Source organism: Oryzias latipes, chromosome 20, assembly GCF_053564925.1.
Source record: "Oryzias latipes strain Hd-rR chromosome 20, Olatipes_Hd-rR_3.1".
Classification (NCBI taxonomy): domain Eukaryota; kingdom Metazoa; phylum Chordata; class Actinopteri; order Beloniformes; family Adrianichthyidae; genus Oryzias; species Oryzias latipes.
In genome coordinates this window covers 22,083,313-22,100,893 of record NC_136256.1, presented here as the reverse complement: position 1 = coordinate 22,100,893, position 17,581 = coordinate 22,083,313, and the positions used below count along the sequence as shown (strand labels likewise).

General features: G+C 38.5%; 5 protein-coding genes across 6 annotated transcripts; 2 read left to right on the top strand and 3 right to left on the bottom strand.

The window, feature by feature from the left end:
- Position 1: 1 nt before the first annotated feature.
- Positions 2-3,863, bottom strand: LOC101165601 (uncharacterized). Its single transcript, XM_004081073.5, has 8 exons — positions 3,736-3,863; positions 1,837-1,951; positions 1,569-1,713; positions 1,366-1,479; positions 1,014-1,158; positions 792-940; positions 574-713; positions 2-496 (listed from the first exon to the last, which is right to left on the bottom strand). The coding sequence occupies exons 2-8, from the start codon at positions 1,934-1,936 to the stop codon at positions 345-347; spliced, it is 945 nt and encodes a 314-aa protein (XP_004081121.1). The 5' UTR covers positions 1,937-1,951; positions 3,736-3,863; the 3' UTR covers positions 2-344.
- On the bottom strand, positions 3,407-4,224 carry nanos2 (nanos homolog 2). The gene is given in 1 exon segment (NM_001160447.1): positions 3,407-4,224. A coding segment is annotated over 1 exon segment (468 nt). The 5' UTR covers positions 4,200-4,224; the 3' UTR covers positions 3,407-3,731.
- A 623-nt stretch (positions 4,225-4,847) lies between these two features.
- kpna1 (karyopherin alpha 1 (importin alpha 5)) lies at positions 4,848-11,602 on the top strand. Its single transcript, XM_004081072.5, has 14 exons — positions 4,848-4,986; positions 5,605-5,738; positions 6,005-6,118; positions 6,220-6,319; positions 6,592-6,686; positions 6,801-6,932; positions 7,050-7,138; positions 7,237-7,336; positions 8,120-8,283; positions 8,473-8,551; positions 8,634-8,759; positions 8,854-8,981; positions 9,307-9,482; positions 9,707-11,602. Exons 2-14 carry the CDS (start codon positions 5,613-5,615, stop codon positions 9,892-9,894), a joined length of 1,617 nt encoding a protein of 538 aa, XP_004081120.1. The 5' UTR covers positions 4,848-4,986; positions 5,605-5,612; the 3' UTR covers positions 9,895-11,602.
- A 111-nt stretch (positions 11,603-11,713) lies between these two features.
- fam162a (family with sequence similarity 162 member A) lies at positions 11,714-15,217 on the bottom strand. Of its 2 annotated transcripts, none has more exons than XM_004081070.5 (5): positions 14,961-15,217; positions 14,259-14,336; positions 13,901-14,012; positions 12,735-12,843; positions 11,714-12,561 (listed from the first exon to the last, which is right to left on the bottom strand). In XM_004081070.5, exons 1-5 carry the CDS (start codon positions 15,001-15,003, stop codon positions 12,451-12,453), a joined length of 453 nt encoding a protein of 150 aa, XP_004081118.1. In that variant the 5' UTR covers positions 15,004-15,217; the 3' UTR covers positions 11,714-12,450. The 2 variants fall into 2 exon arrangements, with proteins under 2 accessions (XP_004081118.1, XP_011487254.1); XM_011488952.4 differs by having other exon boundaries at positions 13,901-14,015; positions 14,961-15,132.
- A 215-nt stretch (positions 15,218-15,432) lies between these two features.
- On the top strand, positions 15,433-17,581 carry mix23 (mitochondrial matrix import factor 23). Its single transcript, XM_004081069.5, has 5 exons — positions 15,433-15,572; positions 16,447-16,572; positions 16,679-16,825; positions 17,166-17,225; positions 17,302-17,581. Exons 1-5 carry the CDS (start codon positions 15,522-15,524, stop codon positions 17,350-17,352), a joined length of 435 nt encoding a protein of 144 aa, XP_004081117.1. The 5' UTR covers positions 15,433-15,521; the 3' UTR covers positions 17,353-17,581.

The window sequence follows — 17,581 nt, the reverse complement described above, 5'->3', positions numbered from 1 at the left end:
ATTGTTGAGCTAAATATTTTAATTTAAAGAAATATAGCAAATACAGAAATATGAACAGACAGACAAAAACAAAAAGTATCTATGAGAGGAAGAATGGGATTTTGCTATTGTGTTTTATAATTAACTGAGTTTTGAAGTGGATGTCACAATCAAAATATTATATATTGTTGTTGTTTTTTGACAGCTGTATTTCTATGGACAAGATCTTAGCTTACAACTCCATTTATCACAACACTTACAAACATATATTAAATAGAAACTTTTGACTTCTGCAGCAAAACAAGTGAAAAACATTATCAGAAACACAATAAATGAATTTATGTTTTTTTTTTTTACCAAACATCTCAAATGAAAAACGTCTTCTGCTTTTCTGCTATTTCCATTGGAGTCATGACGTCTGGGTCTACATCCCTGTACAGCGGCTTTTTGACTTGTCTCCAGGCGACCAGCAGCAGACGTACAGCAAACAAAAGGCAGGAGATTCCCAGCAAGGAAACTGTGGTGGAGATAAAATAAAAGTTAAAAAATAAGAAATATTGCGGAGTTTTAAATAAAAAGATTTGTTCTCCTCACCAACAAAGATGTTATTGCGAGTGGGAGCAGCAGGATTGTAGGTCTTTGTGTACACGCCTGTCAGCGCCCAAATCACAACAGGGTAAATGGAGAGAATAAACCTCACGTGTTTGTCGAGGACAGAGTTTTCCAGGATGAACCTGAGAGAAAAAGGGACACATTGTCTCTGCTTGTTCCTTTTGAAACCAGTATTTTATTCGTCCATCGTTTCCACTCACCATACAACCAACACCACAGTCAAAATGGAAAGGGAAGTAGTGGAGGCGTCGGAACTGGACACACCGCTGTCATACGCTAACACAATATTTAGGTTGATTAAGGAAGCTATGGTTGTCCATGTGGCGTATATGGCGACACCATTTTGAATCTGTGAAACAGAAAAGACTTAGATGTGTTGTAAAAGTAGGGAATAAAAACCTGCTGCTCATTCATCAACTAACCAGCAATCGATGGAGCCACAGGTCCACTTTGTGGTATTTGTTGAGCCATGCTCCATACTTGCTAAGCCCCCAGCAGGAGAAGAATATAACAGCATAATTTGTGAGGGCAATGAGGATGAGGAAGGCCAGGGCAGCAGGCATGATCCTGTAAAAAAATAAGGTTAAAACAATACACAACAAAACTGTTATTATCCCTTATGTGTATCTAAGTTTCAGTTAAGCGCATTAAATAATATGTTTCTGGATCGTTTGACTTAAATAGTTCCAAGGGGCAAGGATAATCTGGGATTTGGAAATTCTCTGTCAATAATTTAAAGTAATAAATGTTGTCTTGATGTTTAATGTAACTTACCGTCTATCCCACAGAAACAGCCATCCCGTATTGATCGCCAGATTTAGGCACCAAGCCCCGAAAAATCCATGCGGCAGCACAGCGGGGCTGCAGTACACGTAACCATAGGTGTTCCTGCACATCACACATGAGACGAACTGAAATGTAGACTTTGTCAAACATTTTTATAGGCTGCTTTTTATGTTCTCGTGGCTTCTTCTTACTTTCTGAAGAGACCAGAGAGGATGTACAGCAAATCTAATGCCAGAAACATATAAATGACACCCCAAATGCTGAAGGTCCAACCGGAGGGTGTGATCTGGGTCACAAACTCATTTGACACGTTACTGGTGCTGTACAAGAATGGATCTGTGGCACAGAATCAGATATGACAGAGCATACAGTCAAACAATCTAAAGTTTACATCTGGCAACTTTAGTCCTACTTGTTTGAAATCAAATAGTGAAACATGACAACAAAAGTTAGACTTACAGATCCCAGGTCCAGCGAGAACAGAAAACACCATTGTGATGATGTAGACGATCAGTGACAGCACAATGGCAACCAGAAGGCTGATGTTGTGCTCCCCCATTGCTTCCAGTTCAGCCTTTCAGAGAGGAAGTCAGCAGAAAAGTGAAGAGAAATGTCTAAAATCTGCCTTTATTTACTAGATGAACCTAAGAGGCTTGGTGCCAAGGAGGGACTTGCTCTCATTTAAAAGGAATTGGTTTTGTAACAGCAGCGCTTTTATTACACAATCGCACGTGTACATGAGTGAAACTTACATCACCATAGATAGGAGGTGCATTATGTAGCTATATCTATTGTTCAAAAGTGATGGAAAAAAAGAGAATGACTAACTTCTTCTTTACAACTGTGTTCTATAATTATAAAGATGTTATATAGGAAGACTTTGCCCCAGTAGCCTGTTTGGTAACATGGTCTTTATCACCCATCCCTGCCTGACCCTGCCCCACCAGGTGAGAGCAGAGTTTGCGCTTGAATAATGAATAATCTCATCTTTACATTATGAAATATTAATTCAGTGCCATGTTTTTGTTGGTTTTCATAGACATGGCTGGCTCTTATAGCAGACAACTGTCTCTATAAGTTGTCAAGACGAACAGGACAAACTTGTTTTACAGGTAATCTGTAAAAGGAAACTGCCTTGCATTCTGCCCTGAAGCGTTTATCCATTTGCAGCATTGTATTTAAACCATTTTTATCTATTTTCTTTAGAGAATTTATACATTTTCACACGTTTTCATGCTAAATATCCCATTTTTAATTGTTGCAGCTGCATATCTTTTATTTTTTTATAGGGCTGTACTGTTTTAACCAACCATATTGCTTTTAAAATGCATGATTAAAACAAAAATATTCCAATCAATATTTTTAAAACAACAAATCAACACTTTTATAATAGATACTGGTATAAATGTTATCGTCTTTTGTAATGTATTTTGTAATGACTCATAGGTCTTTGGATCAAAATTCCTTAAAATGCTTTCATGTCAAGTCTGCGAACCAAATAACTACATTATTATTACATGACATTATTTACTCATTTGTTTGTTTAATCTGATATCTCGTGAGCTGTAATTGTAGCACTTGTCTCTTTTCTTTGAGTTACCACGATGAGTAAATTTTTCCCTGTGAGATAAATAAGGTTTAAAGACCAAAAAGACAGAGCCTTAAGGATTTGGTTAATAACAAAGCTTGATATAAGCTTTTTTCATCATCTAAAACCCCAAAATCAAGCTTAAACAAATTAGGAGACCTTTTAAACTATATTTGGTTAATAAAAAGCTTGCCACACAACATTCCAGTTTTTATTTTATTTGATTTGTATTTGTCAAAGGCATCAAAACTGATTTCACAGCAGTTTCGGTTTGGTCTCAAACACGAGCTTTTAAGTTATGAAATGGTGAGTTAATCTTCACACGAGTCTATAAATATTGTTTACATATATCTCCACACCTCAACTTAGGTCCAACCAAACATGCAGGAAAATATGACGTCATCGTGGCTGAAAACTTTAAAAAGACAACTTCTCAAAAAAGTTTTGAAACGATTTATTGTTGCTTCAAAACCTTTTTTCAAAAAATATAACATTTTGTATCTAAAACACAACAGACTTGTTTTTAAAAAAATTATGAAAGGTTATTTAAAAAACGGAAAATGTTTTCAAAGTAAGAAATCACCTTCTTTAGCTGCAGATTGACAATCAAGCAGATTTTTAAAGTCAAACATGAACCAGCTCTGAAACTGCTATAGACTCTAAAAACTTGTAACGATGATTTCGGTTTTTCCTTTGGTGTTTAACTGAAAACATTGTCTCAACGGTGGATAACTGGTCTCTTCAGTGGGATCATCATCATCATCAGTTACCAGAACTTGTTGGCGGGCAGCATCCTCGCAGCATCCTCTCTCTGCGCTTGCGGGCAATACTTGCGCGTGTGAGCGCGGTCTCCGGTGGCCCCGCAGATGGGACAGGTGTAGTTTCGGAGGATGGGGCAGGTGACCTTCCTGTCGTCCGACCTGAGCGCGTGCGAGCGGTAGACCTGCCGAGTCTCGCCGTTCTGCTTGCAGAAGCGGCAGTAATCTGCGGGGCTCCCGCCGCAACTGGTGTCCGAGAGGCTGCTGACGGAGCTCGTCTCTGCGGAGCTCTGCGTCTGGATGATGCGCCACGGCGCCGCGGGTTCCTGCTTCGGCTTCTCGGGGTCGACCTGCCGCCGGTTGCACAGCCTTTGCAGGAGTGCGCCCAGGTTCATGTAGTCGTGCCACATGTCAAAGCAGTCCTCGCTGAGGACGTGCGCGCTCTGGACATCCACAGTTGTTTGCACCGAGGCCATTTTTGGAACACAAATTTCGATCAGTTCCAAGTTAGTCTGGAGAGTTTTAAATTTAAATACTTTCAAAATAAAACCTGAAACAATGATTGCAGATGTTTGGGCACTCAAAGGCTTTGTTCTTCAGATTATTTTACAGGTGTATCAATTCGTACTTTTAGGAATAAAAAGGAGGTTAAATTAGGCTAAAAAAACTAATTTAAGAGCTATTTTTGGGATGCAGATTTGAATGTATGCGCCAATTAGGCCATTGTGTTGGTTCTGTCTATTGCTTAGCTTAATTTTTTTATGTCATGATCCTAATTTCTTTTTCCTTTGTTGAGAAGTATCACTTTTAACATCTGTTAATCTTTTGCAGCCCAAACATTTAAGGCCACTTCATCATTTGGATGGACACGGTGTCCACCTCGGGTCATTTAAAGACCACAGGCGCCGGATCGTCTAGTCAGGGCCACTTCAAAAACATTTAAAAACACACCTGCACGCGGGCAGGTGTTGCACACACGACCCCTCCTTGAAGTTTGAAAGCACGATTTCAGCCATTGATTGAACTGCGATACCCACATACCGACTGTGCTTCAAAAAGAAACTCCATCATTAGAGTTTGTGTCCATTTTTTTTGAAAACCGCACAACTATTCACTTGTTTACCAGGGCCAGCTCCTTGTGTGGGTGGAGCCAAAGGAGCGTCACTGAATACGTTTATTTGACGCATGCGTAGTGGCATACCGGCGACGGCAGCAGAAGCAGTGGCTTAGCGATTTAGGGGATTATAAAACCTAAACTGACAGGTATGTATAATGTATCTACACATTGTTGTTCTATACTTTTACCGCTTTTAGATTACGAATAAATGATTTTAGTATGTGTGTTTAAAAGTTTGGTGACAAATAAGCTGTTAAAAGGCATGTGTTACTCGGGGTTTTCAGCTAAGCTAACGTCAAGCTAGCTCGTTAGCAGCAGAGGCTAGCAAGAGCTGTGACATCAACAAGCTAATCATGTGGGAAATTAAGTAAATAAGCATTTTTTACTATAGACTGTTTGATGTCTTGATTTCTAATGAGAACCCATATCTCTCTATAAATAGAAAGAAAAGTCATTTGTTCCACAGTAATGATTTTGGTATTGGGCAAACATGCCGAAAGCTAGCAAACTATAAAGCTAACTGCTACAAGCCCTTCTGACAATCTTGAGTAATATGTTCGAGACGTCTGAAAACGACCTGCATTCTTGGTTTTGCTATACATTGCGGTGATTGTCATGAAAACCTGAAGAAATACACAGAAGAATGTAAAAGAAAATACAGACATTACAATACATCTACAACATGTGGGTTTTCCAGGATCTGTAACACTAAAGTTCTGCACCACCGGGACTACTAACGAGACTAAAATTCTTCATTTTCTCAGGCTACAAAATGAGTCAGGGGAAGGATAATGCACGACTGAAGAGCTACAAGAACAAGTCTCTCAACACAGATGAGATGAGAAGAAGGAGGGAAGAGGAAGGCCTGCAGCTCAGAAAACAGAAGAAGGACGAACAAGTAAGTAAAGTGTAAACTTTATATTCATCCATCAAACACAATAATTTAGTGTGTTTTCCTAGCTTTTTTCCCCCCTCATAAATTGCTTAGGTTTTTACAATATGGAATTGTGTTACTTCCATATAAGACAAGTAGAAGATATACAAACTGGTAACAGCAGTTATTTTTGTTATGCTGCTTCTTACCTAGTCAAAGTACATATAATAATAAAACCAAAAGATGCTGTACTATTTCTTTGTACAACTTTAAGGACTGTGTCTTTGCAGCTATTTAAAAGAAGAAATGTTGCCACTGTGGAGGATGATGGTGCCCTGGAGGATGATGGAATGGCAGATAGTGGTTATCTGGAATCCCAGGCTAACAACATGGACCCATTTGGGGTGAGAATTAGCTCAATAAAACCTTTTTTATGGTGTTGTTTGTTGCATCTTTCACAATAAATTTGACTGATCTGTTATTGTTTTTACTATGTTCTGCAAAGGGTGGGGTCATTTCTGAGGACATGATTCAGATGATTTTCTCCAGCACTCCAGAGCAGCAGCTAATAGGCACACAACGCTTTAGAAAACTCCTTTCTAAAGGTAAAGGTCTAGCTGAATGCCAGCCTGTTCTATATCGCATAGAGCGATGAACAAATGCATCAACACATTCTACTGTTTAACTAGAGCTAAACAGCCTTGTAAGTTATCTAGAACTAGAAACAATCTTGATCATGTTCAAATTCAATTTGCTGCATCATCTTCATTTCTTTCATTTTTTTTTAATATTACAAAAATAACGAAAGACTGTTCTGATTTGATTTATTTTTAATTTTTAATTAAATAAAAATTGTCTCAATTTTTGTCTCCAACAGAGCCCAATCCACCTATTGATGAGGTCATTGCCACTTCAGGGGTGGTGGAGCGTTTTGTTGAGTTCCTAAAAAGAAGAGAAAATTGCACATTGCAGGTAAAGTGGTTTAATGCCTGAACAAATGCAGCTAGTCTAGTAATCATGAGCTATAGTGTTTTAGATGGAGTTTTTTTTGTCTGTCCTGACATAAATTGGTCGTGTTTTTCTTAGTTTGAAGCTGCGTGGGTTTTGACCAACATTGCTTCAGGCACATCCCACCAGACTAGGGTCGTAATCCAGGCAGGAGCTGTTCCCATATTCATAGAGATGCTCGCCTCGGATTTTGAAGATGTGCAAGAACAGGTGAGGGACATTTTTGTTGTCAATATTTATCTCTTTTCATATTCTTATTTTCAAATTATTACATATTTCGTAAATTCGTTTTTTTATGTCTAACTTGAATTATTTCCTCTTCTGTAGGCAGTGTGGGCTTTGGGTAATATAGCAGGTGATAGCACAGAATGCAGAGACTTTGTCATAGACTGCAATATTCTACCATCCCTGATCCAGTAAGTAGCAGATTATTGTTAAACAGCTCTATGGTTCTCGTTTCACGTGAGATAAATATGAACAAGTCCATGTTTGAACATCGAACTCCTTTTTTCAGATTATTGGCTAAACAGAATCGTTTAACAATGATGAGGAATGCAGTTTGGGCACTGTCTAACCTGTGCAGAGGCAAAAATCCTCCTCCTGACTTCTCCAAGGTAATTTCTCAAGATGATACTTAACATGTCTCTCATTCCCAAAGAACAAGTTAAGTTAAAAACCATTGTTGGTAATTATTTACCGACCCTCCAGGACTTTCAGATGTTGGAATTGCACACTTGCAACTTTTTCTTGACATTGCAACTTTACCCAATCTCTGTAACTTGGAAAAAGTTTTACTTGTAAAACCCTTTCTGCCAATCAAGTTTAGAGGCTCAAACATGTACATCATCAGTCTAACCAATCAAAGGTGCCAACATGGCTGGTAAAATCTCTGTTCCCTCCACAAATCCCAGCTAAAGATTGTTTTTAGCGGCGCAGCCAGCTCCCAGCGGGTTTTGGTGTTGGACGGTGTAAAATCTACAGATAATAACGAATCTTGGAGACTCACATTTGTTCAACATAAGTGGCACGTTTTTTATCATAACTCACTACATCTCCCAAAGTTCATTGGGTTAATGCAACAGTATCTCTTTCTGTTCTAATGTAACTATATTGCACAACAAAAGCAAACATTAAACAGTCTTGGATACATTTTTACTTTAGAGCAACTGGAAAAAAAACAGCATTTTAAAATGTGTATGTCCTCTTACAGCCTTGTGTTGGAAATTATTGAAAAATGTCAGAACTTTTAACAAAACTGCTTCAAATTCAGGCTTTTTGTACCGCAACAATAAAAAAAATGCCTGTGAGGTCCTGGAGGGTCTGAACTGAAAAAGGAGCGACATAAGATGCTTAATTTTGTTTATTTCTCACTACTCTTGTTCTCATGTTCTCCATAGGTGTCCCCCTGTTTGAACGTGCTTTCTTGGCTGCTGTTTGTCCATGACACAGACATCCTTGCTGATGCATGCTGGGCACTCTCCTACTTATCTGACGGCCCAAATGACAAAATCCAGGCTGTTATTGACTCAGGAGTTTGTCGCAGACTGGTGGAACTGCTGTTGTAAGTAAAAGATAAAAATACAATAAAGATTTTGACAGAGACTTTAAATGAAGATATTTGGGGTTGAAAAAGCATGTTTTCAGTATTGAGGAATCTCATGCATGTTTTTGCCCTCTTGTATGGATTGAAATGCTAGATTTGGATTTATTGTGAACATTGTTTTGAAATTTATCAATGGTTCCCCTCTAGGCATTCTGATTACAAGGTGGTTTCCCCTGCTCTGAGGGCCGTTGGAAACATCGTCACTGGAGATGATCTGCAGACACAGGTAAGAATAACTTCACAAACTAAGCTAAAGTGCCTTTTGAGTTAGAATTGTTAGATTCATTTTTAAATTGGTGTCTGTCTAGGTGATTCTGAACTGCTCAGCCCTTCAGTCACTACTTCACCTGCTCAGCAGCCCCAAGGAATCTATTAAAAAAGAAGCTTGCTGGACAATCTCTAACATCACAGCAGGGAATCGAGCACAGATACAGGTTTGCTTTTCATGACACAAGCGTGTTGGCTTGGGGGGAGTAATTGCGTAACTTTATTGTACCGTACCTAATAACTGGGTTTATTTGTTCACAGATGGTAATAGATGCAGGTTTGCTGCCACCTCTCATTCACATCCTTCAGGTGGCGGAGTTTCGCACGAGAAAGGAGGCAGCATGGGCCATTACTAATGCCACTTCTGGAGGTTCTGGAGATCAGATTAGGTAAGACGCACAGTTCAACACAATGTATTTAGCTGATTCAGATTTATTTATTTTTAATAAACATATTGTGGCTTAATTTATGCCATTAGAAAAGTAAAAAAACTTGATACTTAATTAAACTGCATCTATCCGACTCTTCTCTTTACAAAGAAATTAAGTCAAAGCTTCTAAATGCTGTTCATACTGAAAGTCCCTCTAGACAGACTTTAGCTCTGAGTAAGCATGTTTGGTTCCTGACTAATGCTGCGCAAACACAGTTGATCCTCAGAGGTTTATTCTGAGTGATATAACACCTGTCCTTGTCTGTGTGCACTGCCCCCTGCAGGACTCTTGTGGAACTCGGTTGTATAAAACCTCTGTGTGATTTGCTCACACTAATGGATTCCAAAATAGTTCAAGTGGCTCTAAATGGTCTTGAAAACATCTTGCGACTGGGAGAAATTGAAGCCAAAAGAGGTGGTGGAATCAACCCTTACTGTGCCCTCCTGGAGGAGGCCTACGGTGAATGTTCACACTTTTGAAAGAATTATATTCTTGGAAAGAAAGTTATTGCTCTGCACAATAAGATATAGATTAGTTTCATTTATTTTTAAAATCTTATTAAAATAGTTTTTTTTCTTGCATTAGATTTAAACATTCAAAGATCTTTATTTTTTGTTATTAAGCAGTCATAATGAACAAAAATAACGGTCAGTTTCATTCAGCCCTTTTCCTATTTCTCTTAGGCCTCGACAAGCTGGAGTTCCTCCAAGGTCACGAGAACCAGGAAATCTACCAGAAAGCATTTGACCTGATTGAGCGCTACTTCAACAGTGAAGATGAAGACCCGTCTCTGGCCCCGGCCGTGGACCTGCAGCAGCAGCAGTTCCTCTTCCAGCAGTGTGAAGCCCCGATGGAGGGCTTCCAGCTATAATGTTAACCCTTCGCTCCTCCTGAGCTCCTCCGTCATTCCCACCTATGTTCACTTCTGTCAATCTCTGCCCGCTGGCAAGATCAAGGGTGGTGTTAGCTTCCAGCAGCCGCTCCTCAACGTGCTGTTAGCGAGGTGGGATTAATCATAATTGCATTTATTTAAAAGAGAAAAAAAAAAAGAATTTAAGACAACAAGAGCACGCGTGTCTGCATACGTCGGACATGGGTCAGTTTCTAAAGAATAATCAGCCAGTTTGTGAAGGTTCTGCTTATTTTTCTGTGTTGTGCCGACTTTCTTAGAATTTGAACCTTTCATGACCCGCTCCGGTTCCTGTATACCCCACTAGCACATTCTAACACCACTCATTTCTCTTTCGATTACTTTCCGTGCTCATCCAAATGGAGGATCCCCTCCACACTTGGCGGGTTTCCTGCTTCGTTTCTGAGTTGGTTGAAGTGTTTGGGCTGCACCACTTGTCTAAAGCATTAATGGACTTGCAAGACATACCTGGACGGGATCTACGCTCTCACTCCAGCTTCACGCGCAGAGAATAATCTAACCTGAACACTGGACTGACCGCACCATGTTGACCACAAGTTTGACTGTGCCCCTGGGGCGGGATCACGGGGCTCGGCGGACCTCCCTGGAAGGCACTAAAGTGACTTCAAAGCGTGAGATTGAATTCCCTTCTCTCTAATTGCGGATGGACAAATTAAAAACTTGACTTTCGCCAAGGAGTTAGAACTTGGCAGTAACAAAGCACACTGCTTGGATTCCCTCCTGGATCTCATATCATTCCTCTAACCAGTATTGGGATACCTTCACCTGCACAGGCTCCATTATCGAGTTTAAACTGCCTCCTGCCTTCTGGTGTGATGTGAATAAACCCATGGAACCATGGGAAATAGGAGTCTTCCCTTGCACTGAAACTATTGGACGGACTTGGACGAGACGAAAACGGACTATATAGAATCCTGGATTCAGTCCAGCAGCAAACCAGCGAGAATTTTTACTAAACCAGTTTCATTTGCAGCACTTTAGTTCTGGCCTGTTGCTTTGCTCATTGACAGGAATTTCCTTTTTCGCTTTTATTTGGATGATAACATTGCTCTTCCCCTCTTCTGGATGCAAGGGATAAAAGGTAGTGTACTGAGGGTGCCCCCCCCTCCCCGCTCTAAACTAGCTTACACTGTTTACGCTTTCTAGTTGGGGAATCAAGGTAACTGTGGACTAAAGCTGTCAGTAGAAAATGTGTCACAATCAGAGCATCATGCTGCCTAAACTAGACAAGATGTAGTTGCTTAGAAAAAAAGTTGACCTGAAAATATTTAACTTTCTGGCACAGGTTGAGGTAGTATTTTCTTTATTAATCTCAGCAAATCAATCTTTTTTTTTGGTACTTGGTGTGATGCGGTCTTTAATCAAAGGCCTTTTATTCTTAAATTGGGGGATTATTTCATGTCACGGTGCCATAATTTGATTAGAACACAAATTCTTCCCATAATCCAAACAAAACAAAATTTAAACTTGAAGAATCTTAGTGGTCCTTAGTTAGCACAACTGAATGTTTGTTTACCAAGTTCTCTTTATCATTTCATTTATCGAAATATCAGAAAGATGTCCAAATTATTTTTCTGTTCATTACTGTTGCATTGAGTTTGTGCATCTGTTGCCTGTTATTCCATTTGCATAAAAGATGTTTCATGAACTCTGAGTGCTAAGTGAGTCAATTTCATCGAAATAATGCACACTTTTCCAATAAATGTGCACAATTTGTGTTCTGTAGCTCAGAGGTCAGTTATTGAGCAACAACACAGAATTTAGGGTGATTCGTCTAAAACACTTTTTATTTAATTCCTTAAAATTCTACAAAAAACAAACACTTGAGTTTTAGCATATGGGTAAAAACCATTGATTGTATTTACAGGGTTCTTTTATCCAGTGAAAAAAAGAAGCATTAGTCCTGTTTTACCCGTCACCCCGCTCCACTCCACACTTCTACACTTGGTGCACAGCTGATTCTGGCACAGTCATTGTGATCGAGCAAACTGAAGGGCACAGGCATGTGAGAACACGCACAGCAGGCCAGCATGGGAAACAGAAAAATGCAACCACAACTAGAACCGAACAAGCCGTCACTGTAGGAAATGACATTTGAAATTCAGCGTTGAGGCATATGAAAAAAAAAAAAACCTTTAAATCCTTTTTGCCCCACTGGGTTTTTTATTCTTCATTGAAATGTCCAAATAATATAATTGGAAACAGACATTGTTCTATTTAAAATTCTGTTTTAACCTAATACATAAATTTCTTAAGATAAAACTTTGTTTTCAAGTTTTTAAATCGCAGCATAAGCAAAGCTGTGTTTTAAGGCTAAACTTATGGTTACAAAATATACAAGGACCGGTTTTGTGATGCATATAAACTACCAGTCAAAAGTTTAGACACAACTGGTTAAATGAACGAGTAGCTGCGTCCAAACGTTTGACTGGCAGCATAGCAGGAAGGATACTCTAGTACCAGGTGACCGTATCACATCTGATGAGTTGAGCCTCATCACTGAGCTTTTTCTGACAGAGCAACAGAATTCTCTTTCCGGAGTTCTTCTCTCCACTTGGCTTTCTTCTCCATGTTATAAGCTGTCAAAGTCTCATTTCTGCCTGAAGCCTGCAAAAAAATAAATACAAGAATTAAGTTTAAACACGTATTTAATAAAAATTGAAAAAAAGGACAACATATAGGAAGAACACAAACAAAAACAGATGAGAGCACTGACTTTGCTGTAAACTATGTCTGCTGGGATGGAAAAATTCAAATGTGTTTGAATGTCTGTGACTTACCCGTTTGCCCAGGAACACCATCACGCCACAGGCTGCTAGTGTGGCCGCAATCATCAAATAAGCAGCTTTCACTCTGAGTTTGTTCCTGGCTGAATCAATCATTTCAAACCTGTAGAGAAGGTGAGGATGAACCCCAATCATCATACCTGTTGGTAGTAACTCATTCAAAAAAATAGTCTACAGCAATGCAAATCATGTTTACAGTAATAATAATGTCAATGGCTTTATTAGTGGATTACAAGGAAAATATGATGAATCTTTCAAATTCATTATGACTTAAATTTCTGAGCTAAATTTCCAATTAAGCTTTTTAGGTCCAAACATTTCATTTTTGGGATCCAAATAAGCTGGTCTATTCAAATGTAATCAGTCATTATCTGCCTGCCTTATTGTTTGTTTGTTTATTTACTTACTTTAGGTGACTCCAGGTATCTTTCCTGTGTTTTCACTTTACCAGAAAGAAAGAAGTAATATATTTAGTTTAAATGTTATTATAGTAGATATTGATATTAAGTCATCTAAGTATTTATTTTTGTACATTCGTCTATATCATGTCTTGCAGATGCTATAAAGAAATTCATTCAAAAGTGACACTGGAGTTATGTAATTATAATTCTGGGACAGTAAAATTGTTTGGTAAGGGATTACAGTCCTTCAAAGCAACAATAACAAGTAATCTGTTCTGCATTAAAGTCATTATTATAATTGTTATTTCAGCAATATGGAAACTGCCCATCTTTTTCATTTATTTTTTGTCCTGTTAACAATGACTTGTATTTTTTGTACAATCAAAGCATCATTACCTGTTATGCTATCTTATTCCAGCGTCATATGTCAATATTTTTAATAGAAATCTAGTCACCCTATCCCACACGTTTGGCTTCATTTTGGTTACTTTACTCTGAAACGGCTGCACCTCCCTGCATGACAAGCAGATCTTTTATCACTGCAGCAGATCAGATGTGAGATCTCCACCCTGATGTCAGGGACTGCAGTAATTACCTGCATTCAAACAGATGCCTTGTGTGAATTATGGCCGTTTCAGAGGACCAGCCGCAAACGGCAAAGACCACTCATCCAGTTAGTCAGCTCTGTTCTTGTGATGCAGGGCCAATCAGACAAGAGTGTGCAGGGAGGTCTGGTATAAACAGGAAAACTCTACTTACGACACAGTCTCTGGGATCTGGTCGACGGACTTGAAGCGCCCTGACCACAAAAAGATCTTCTTGTCCCAATCAGATGGTCTGTAGCCTGGAACTTTGTGTGAAGGACGAGGCTCTGCTGGAAAGAACCCAATTATTAATGCGCAAGCAAATGAAGATCAAGTCTGTTTATTCACATACTTGACACTAATTTGTGATGCTTCTATGGTCCCTCCATTTCCTGTCCCCTCAATCCTTTGAGACTAAGAGCAAACATTTGTACTTTCAACTAAAGAAAGAACTCTGTGAACCCGGAGAAGAATGTACGACGAGCTTTGGTGTTGCTCTGAGGAATAAAGTGCAGTCTAACGGTAGAAAATACCATTTTGTGCGGAGACCGGAGCTGAAGACTCTGGTTTGACCTCCTGTGGTTTATTGCACATCCCTCTATGTCTCTGATCTGTAAAGACATGAAATAATACATAAGAAAATCACTGCTAAAAGAGGAAAAATAGATTTATTACTTTTCAAGGTTGTTAATTGCTGTTGTTTAGTTACTTTTACAGTTAATTTTAAACCTTGCCTGGAAAATAATCAGCTTTTTTTTAACTTATTTTTTAATTGGCTTTTTATTTCCTGTTCTTTAATTAACCCATGCCACCATTTAATTTAAATATTTCAGAAAATTTAAAAACAAAGACCAACAACATTAAACCTTATTTGTACTTTTTATTTACCATTCTTTAACAAACTTGATATAAAGTGACAAAAATGTTACAAAAGAGTTGTCAAAATAAGTATTAAATCATTTGGATGCTGATTTGTATTTCTATACTGAATTATTGTAGTAGATGAACGTTTATCTAATTGGTCAACTGTTAATCATATTATCTATAACCATTTACAATATTTACAACTGAAACATTAATACGCAAATCACAAAGTAGCACCAAAAATGCTAAAATAAGTAAATCAACCGCAAATTTTACACAAATTAAAGCGAAACTAAAGGTGCTAACACAACGAGCTGTTTGCTTCCTGATCAACGATGCAAGATTTTTTAAAGAAAATAAATGTTACAAACCCAAGAGGTTGCCGAAGGAAAGGTGATTTCTGAGGAAATTCATGATGCTTTCCGTTTAAATTTCAAAAATAGCAGCAGGTCTGCGAGATCATAAAAATCAGCGTGAATTAACTGCGCAGACTGCAACCTCCGCCTGCGACTGAAAGTCAATCCAATTACACAAACACAGGCCGAGGAGGCTGCGCGGTCTGCCTGCTCAAAAGTCTAATATAACTCCAAAGTTTGTTTCACAAGTGTTAGTTCAGTACTTCTTTACTTGTTGGTAGAATTTTTTTTCTTTTTTTAAGGTAACCATTTACACGTTTGAGGGACAACAAATACGGCTGTTTTAGCGTGTGAAAAGCCGAGAAAGACCGACTTCGACAACATTTAATTAAATTAAAACATGGAAAAGATTCACATCAAATTGTTTCCTGTGTTCGTCTGCGTTCAAGCGTATGGTTTTGTTTAAATCTACAATATGTATTTGCCAGTTTTTTGGGGTTTTTTTTAGTCTCCAGTCAGGCACTATCTTGAACATTCGCACCGCTCTGGCTTTCTGAAGGACCTTCACAATCCACAATGGCGGCCCCCGTTGCAACGTTAAACTGTGAGGACTTCTCGTTATTTCAGGTAATTTGGACCTATGACTCGCTATTTCTTTTATTCACGTAGGAATATTAGTTCGAACTTTGATTGCGTTGAGAAACACTGTCAAGCACGTTATTTACTATGTCAAGTGTACCAGCTGATCTCTCGATTGTCACATTCTTCTGCAAAGTTCAAGGATCCAGGAGGAACCGAACCTGGTCATAGATGATCGGATCAGCTGCTGACAGCTATACACAGCCGATCAACATCTGGCCTATCACCAGACAATAAATGCACTCCACTTCAAACAAAACCCAAAAGAAATCCAGTTAAATTAAGTTATTTGAAAGTTACAAGTTACATCATACACCACAAGTTACATCACATGGTTAAAAAAACATTATTTTTAAAAGTTGAAATGCAAATATAGCATCTACTTTGTGTTATGTAAGACCAGTACACACACTCAAAAAATGAGTTTTTATTCAAATTTACTTTTTTTTAACCGGTTTTTATTTTTATATTAGTTTAGACTAGAAACTAAAATACATCAGCACTAACCTATGCAATGATTTTTTTTTCCATGCGTTTGCTAAAATACATCTGTAATGTGTTAGAAATGTATATTAGCTCTTATGTTGTTTAAAGCAGTTGAAGCAGGATGCCTTCATTTAGAAAAATGAGGCACATCTACTACTTAGAAAGCTCTTTAAAGCCGATTTGTTTAGACCTATATGGGGTACAAATTGACAAAGTGGCTGTATTGTAGATTCTGGGTGATAATATACACAATAAACCATTAAAAAAGCTTTTAAGCAACGGGTAAGAGACAGAAAAGTAAAAAGAAAAAAAAACTCCTAGATTAAAGTCATTTTCATTTGAAGCTAAGCTCTTGAATTGATTTATTGTTTTCTAGGAAGTCCTAAAGGTGATGCGCACAATCGATGACCGAATCATCCACGCCCTCAACTCTACGGTGCCCACAGTTTCCTTCTCTGGAAAAGTAGATGCCACGCAAACTTGCAAGCAGCTCTATGAGTCTGTGAGTTACTGTGACCATGAAAAAGTCCTAGTTTGCTAGAACCGCAGTGTCTTCTTATAATGTCTCTAAACTGTTTCTGCTTTATCTCTTCTTGTGTGATGCACAGATGATGGAGGTTCATCTGAACAGAGACAAAGCCATTAAGGCCTGCATAGCTCAAACATCTGAGGTGGTGGAAAAGATGCGTGAGCAACGAGCACAAGACAGTGAAAACCTGGGACTAATCAAACAGCTCCGAAAGGAGCAAACCAAAGTAAGTTCCTGTGGTAACTATAGCAACCAAGTGTCTATTTAACATAGATGGATCATTCATTTATAAGGTCTGTTTATCTCGGCTAGTTTATACATCCAATGGTTTTTTGTGAACTTACATCCAAGATGTGTGAACTTGATGTATTGCTTTATTATTTAGTTTTCAGATTTTTGGTTTAATGGAAAGTCCTGCCTAAAAAAAGATGGTTTAAATGTTTTTTTTTTTAAATTAATTTTACCAAAAACTATTAGAACATTATTTGATTATTTCCCTCCTGAATCATTGAAGCTGTCTAACTTATCGGACCGAGGTTTCAGAGGTATCTTGTCTTTTTTTACAGTTAAAGCTAATGAAGTCTGAGCTGAATGTTGAAGAAGTTGTCAACGATAGAAGTCTGAAGGTAACGTCAGTTTTGCTCTTCCAGACCTCCTTGTCTTTAATATCTTTAATTTCTTTGGTTTTGGTTTTCTCTGCAGGTTTTCAATGAAAGGTGCAGGATCCACTATACTCCTCCCAAGGTGAACTGAAGCTGGGACCCATTTTGTTCAAAGTCCAAAAATCTGACCAGAACAGGAACCCTGAGCTGCCAGCGAGTCCGTGCTGCAGGCGGCTAACTGTCCCAGACCCCTTGGACCCCCCCTCCCCCTCAGTCATGTGATCATTGTACTGCATTACCATCTCTGTATGAGTCTTCTGTGTGCTTCCTGGAATAGAAATATTGTACAAAGCAGTTTTTTTAAAAGACAGTGAACTATT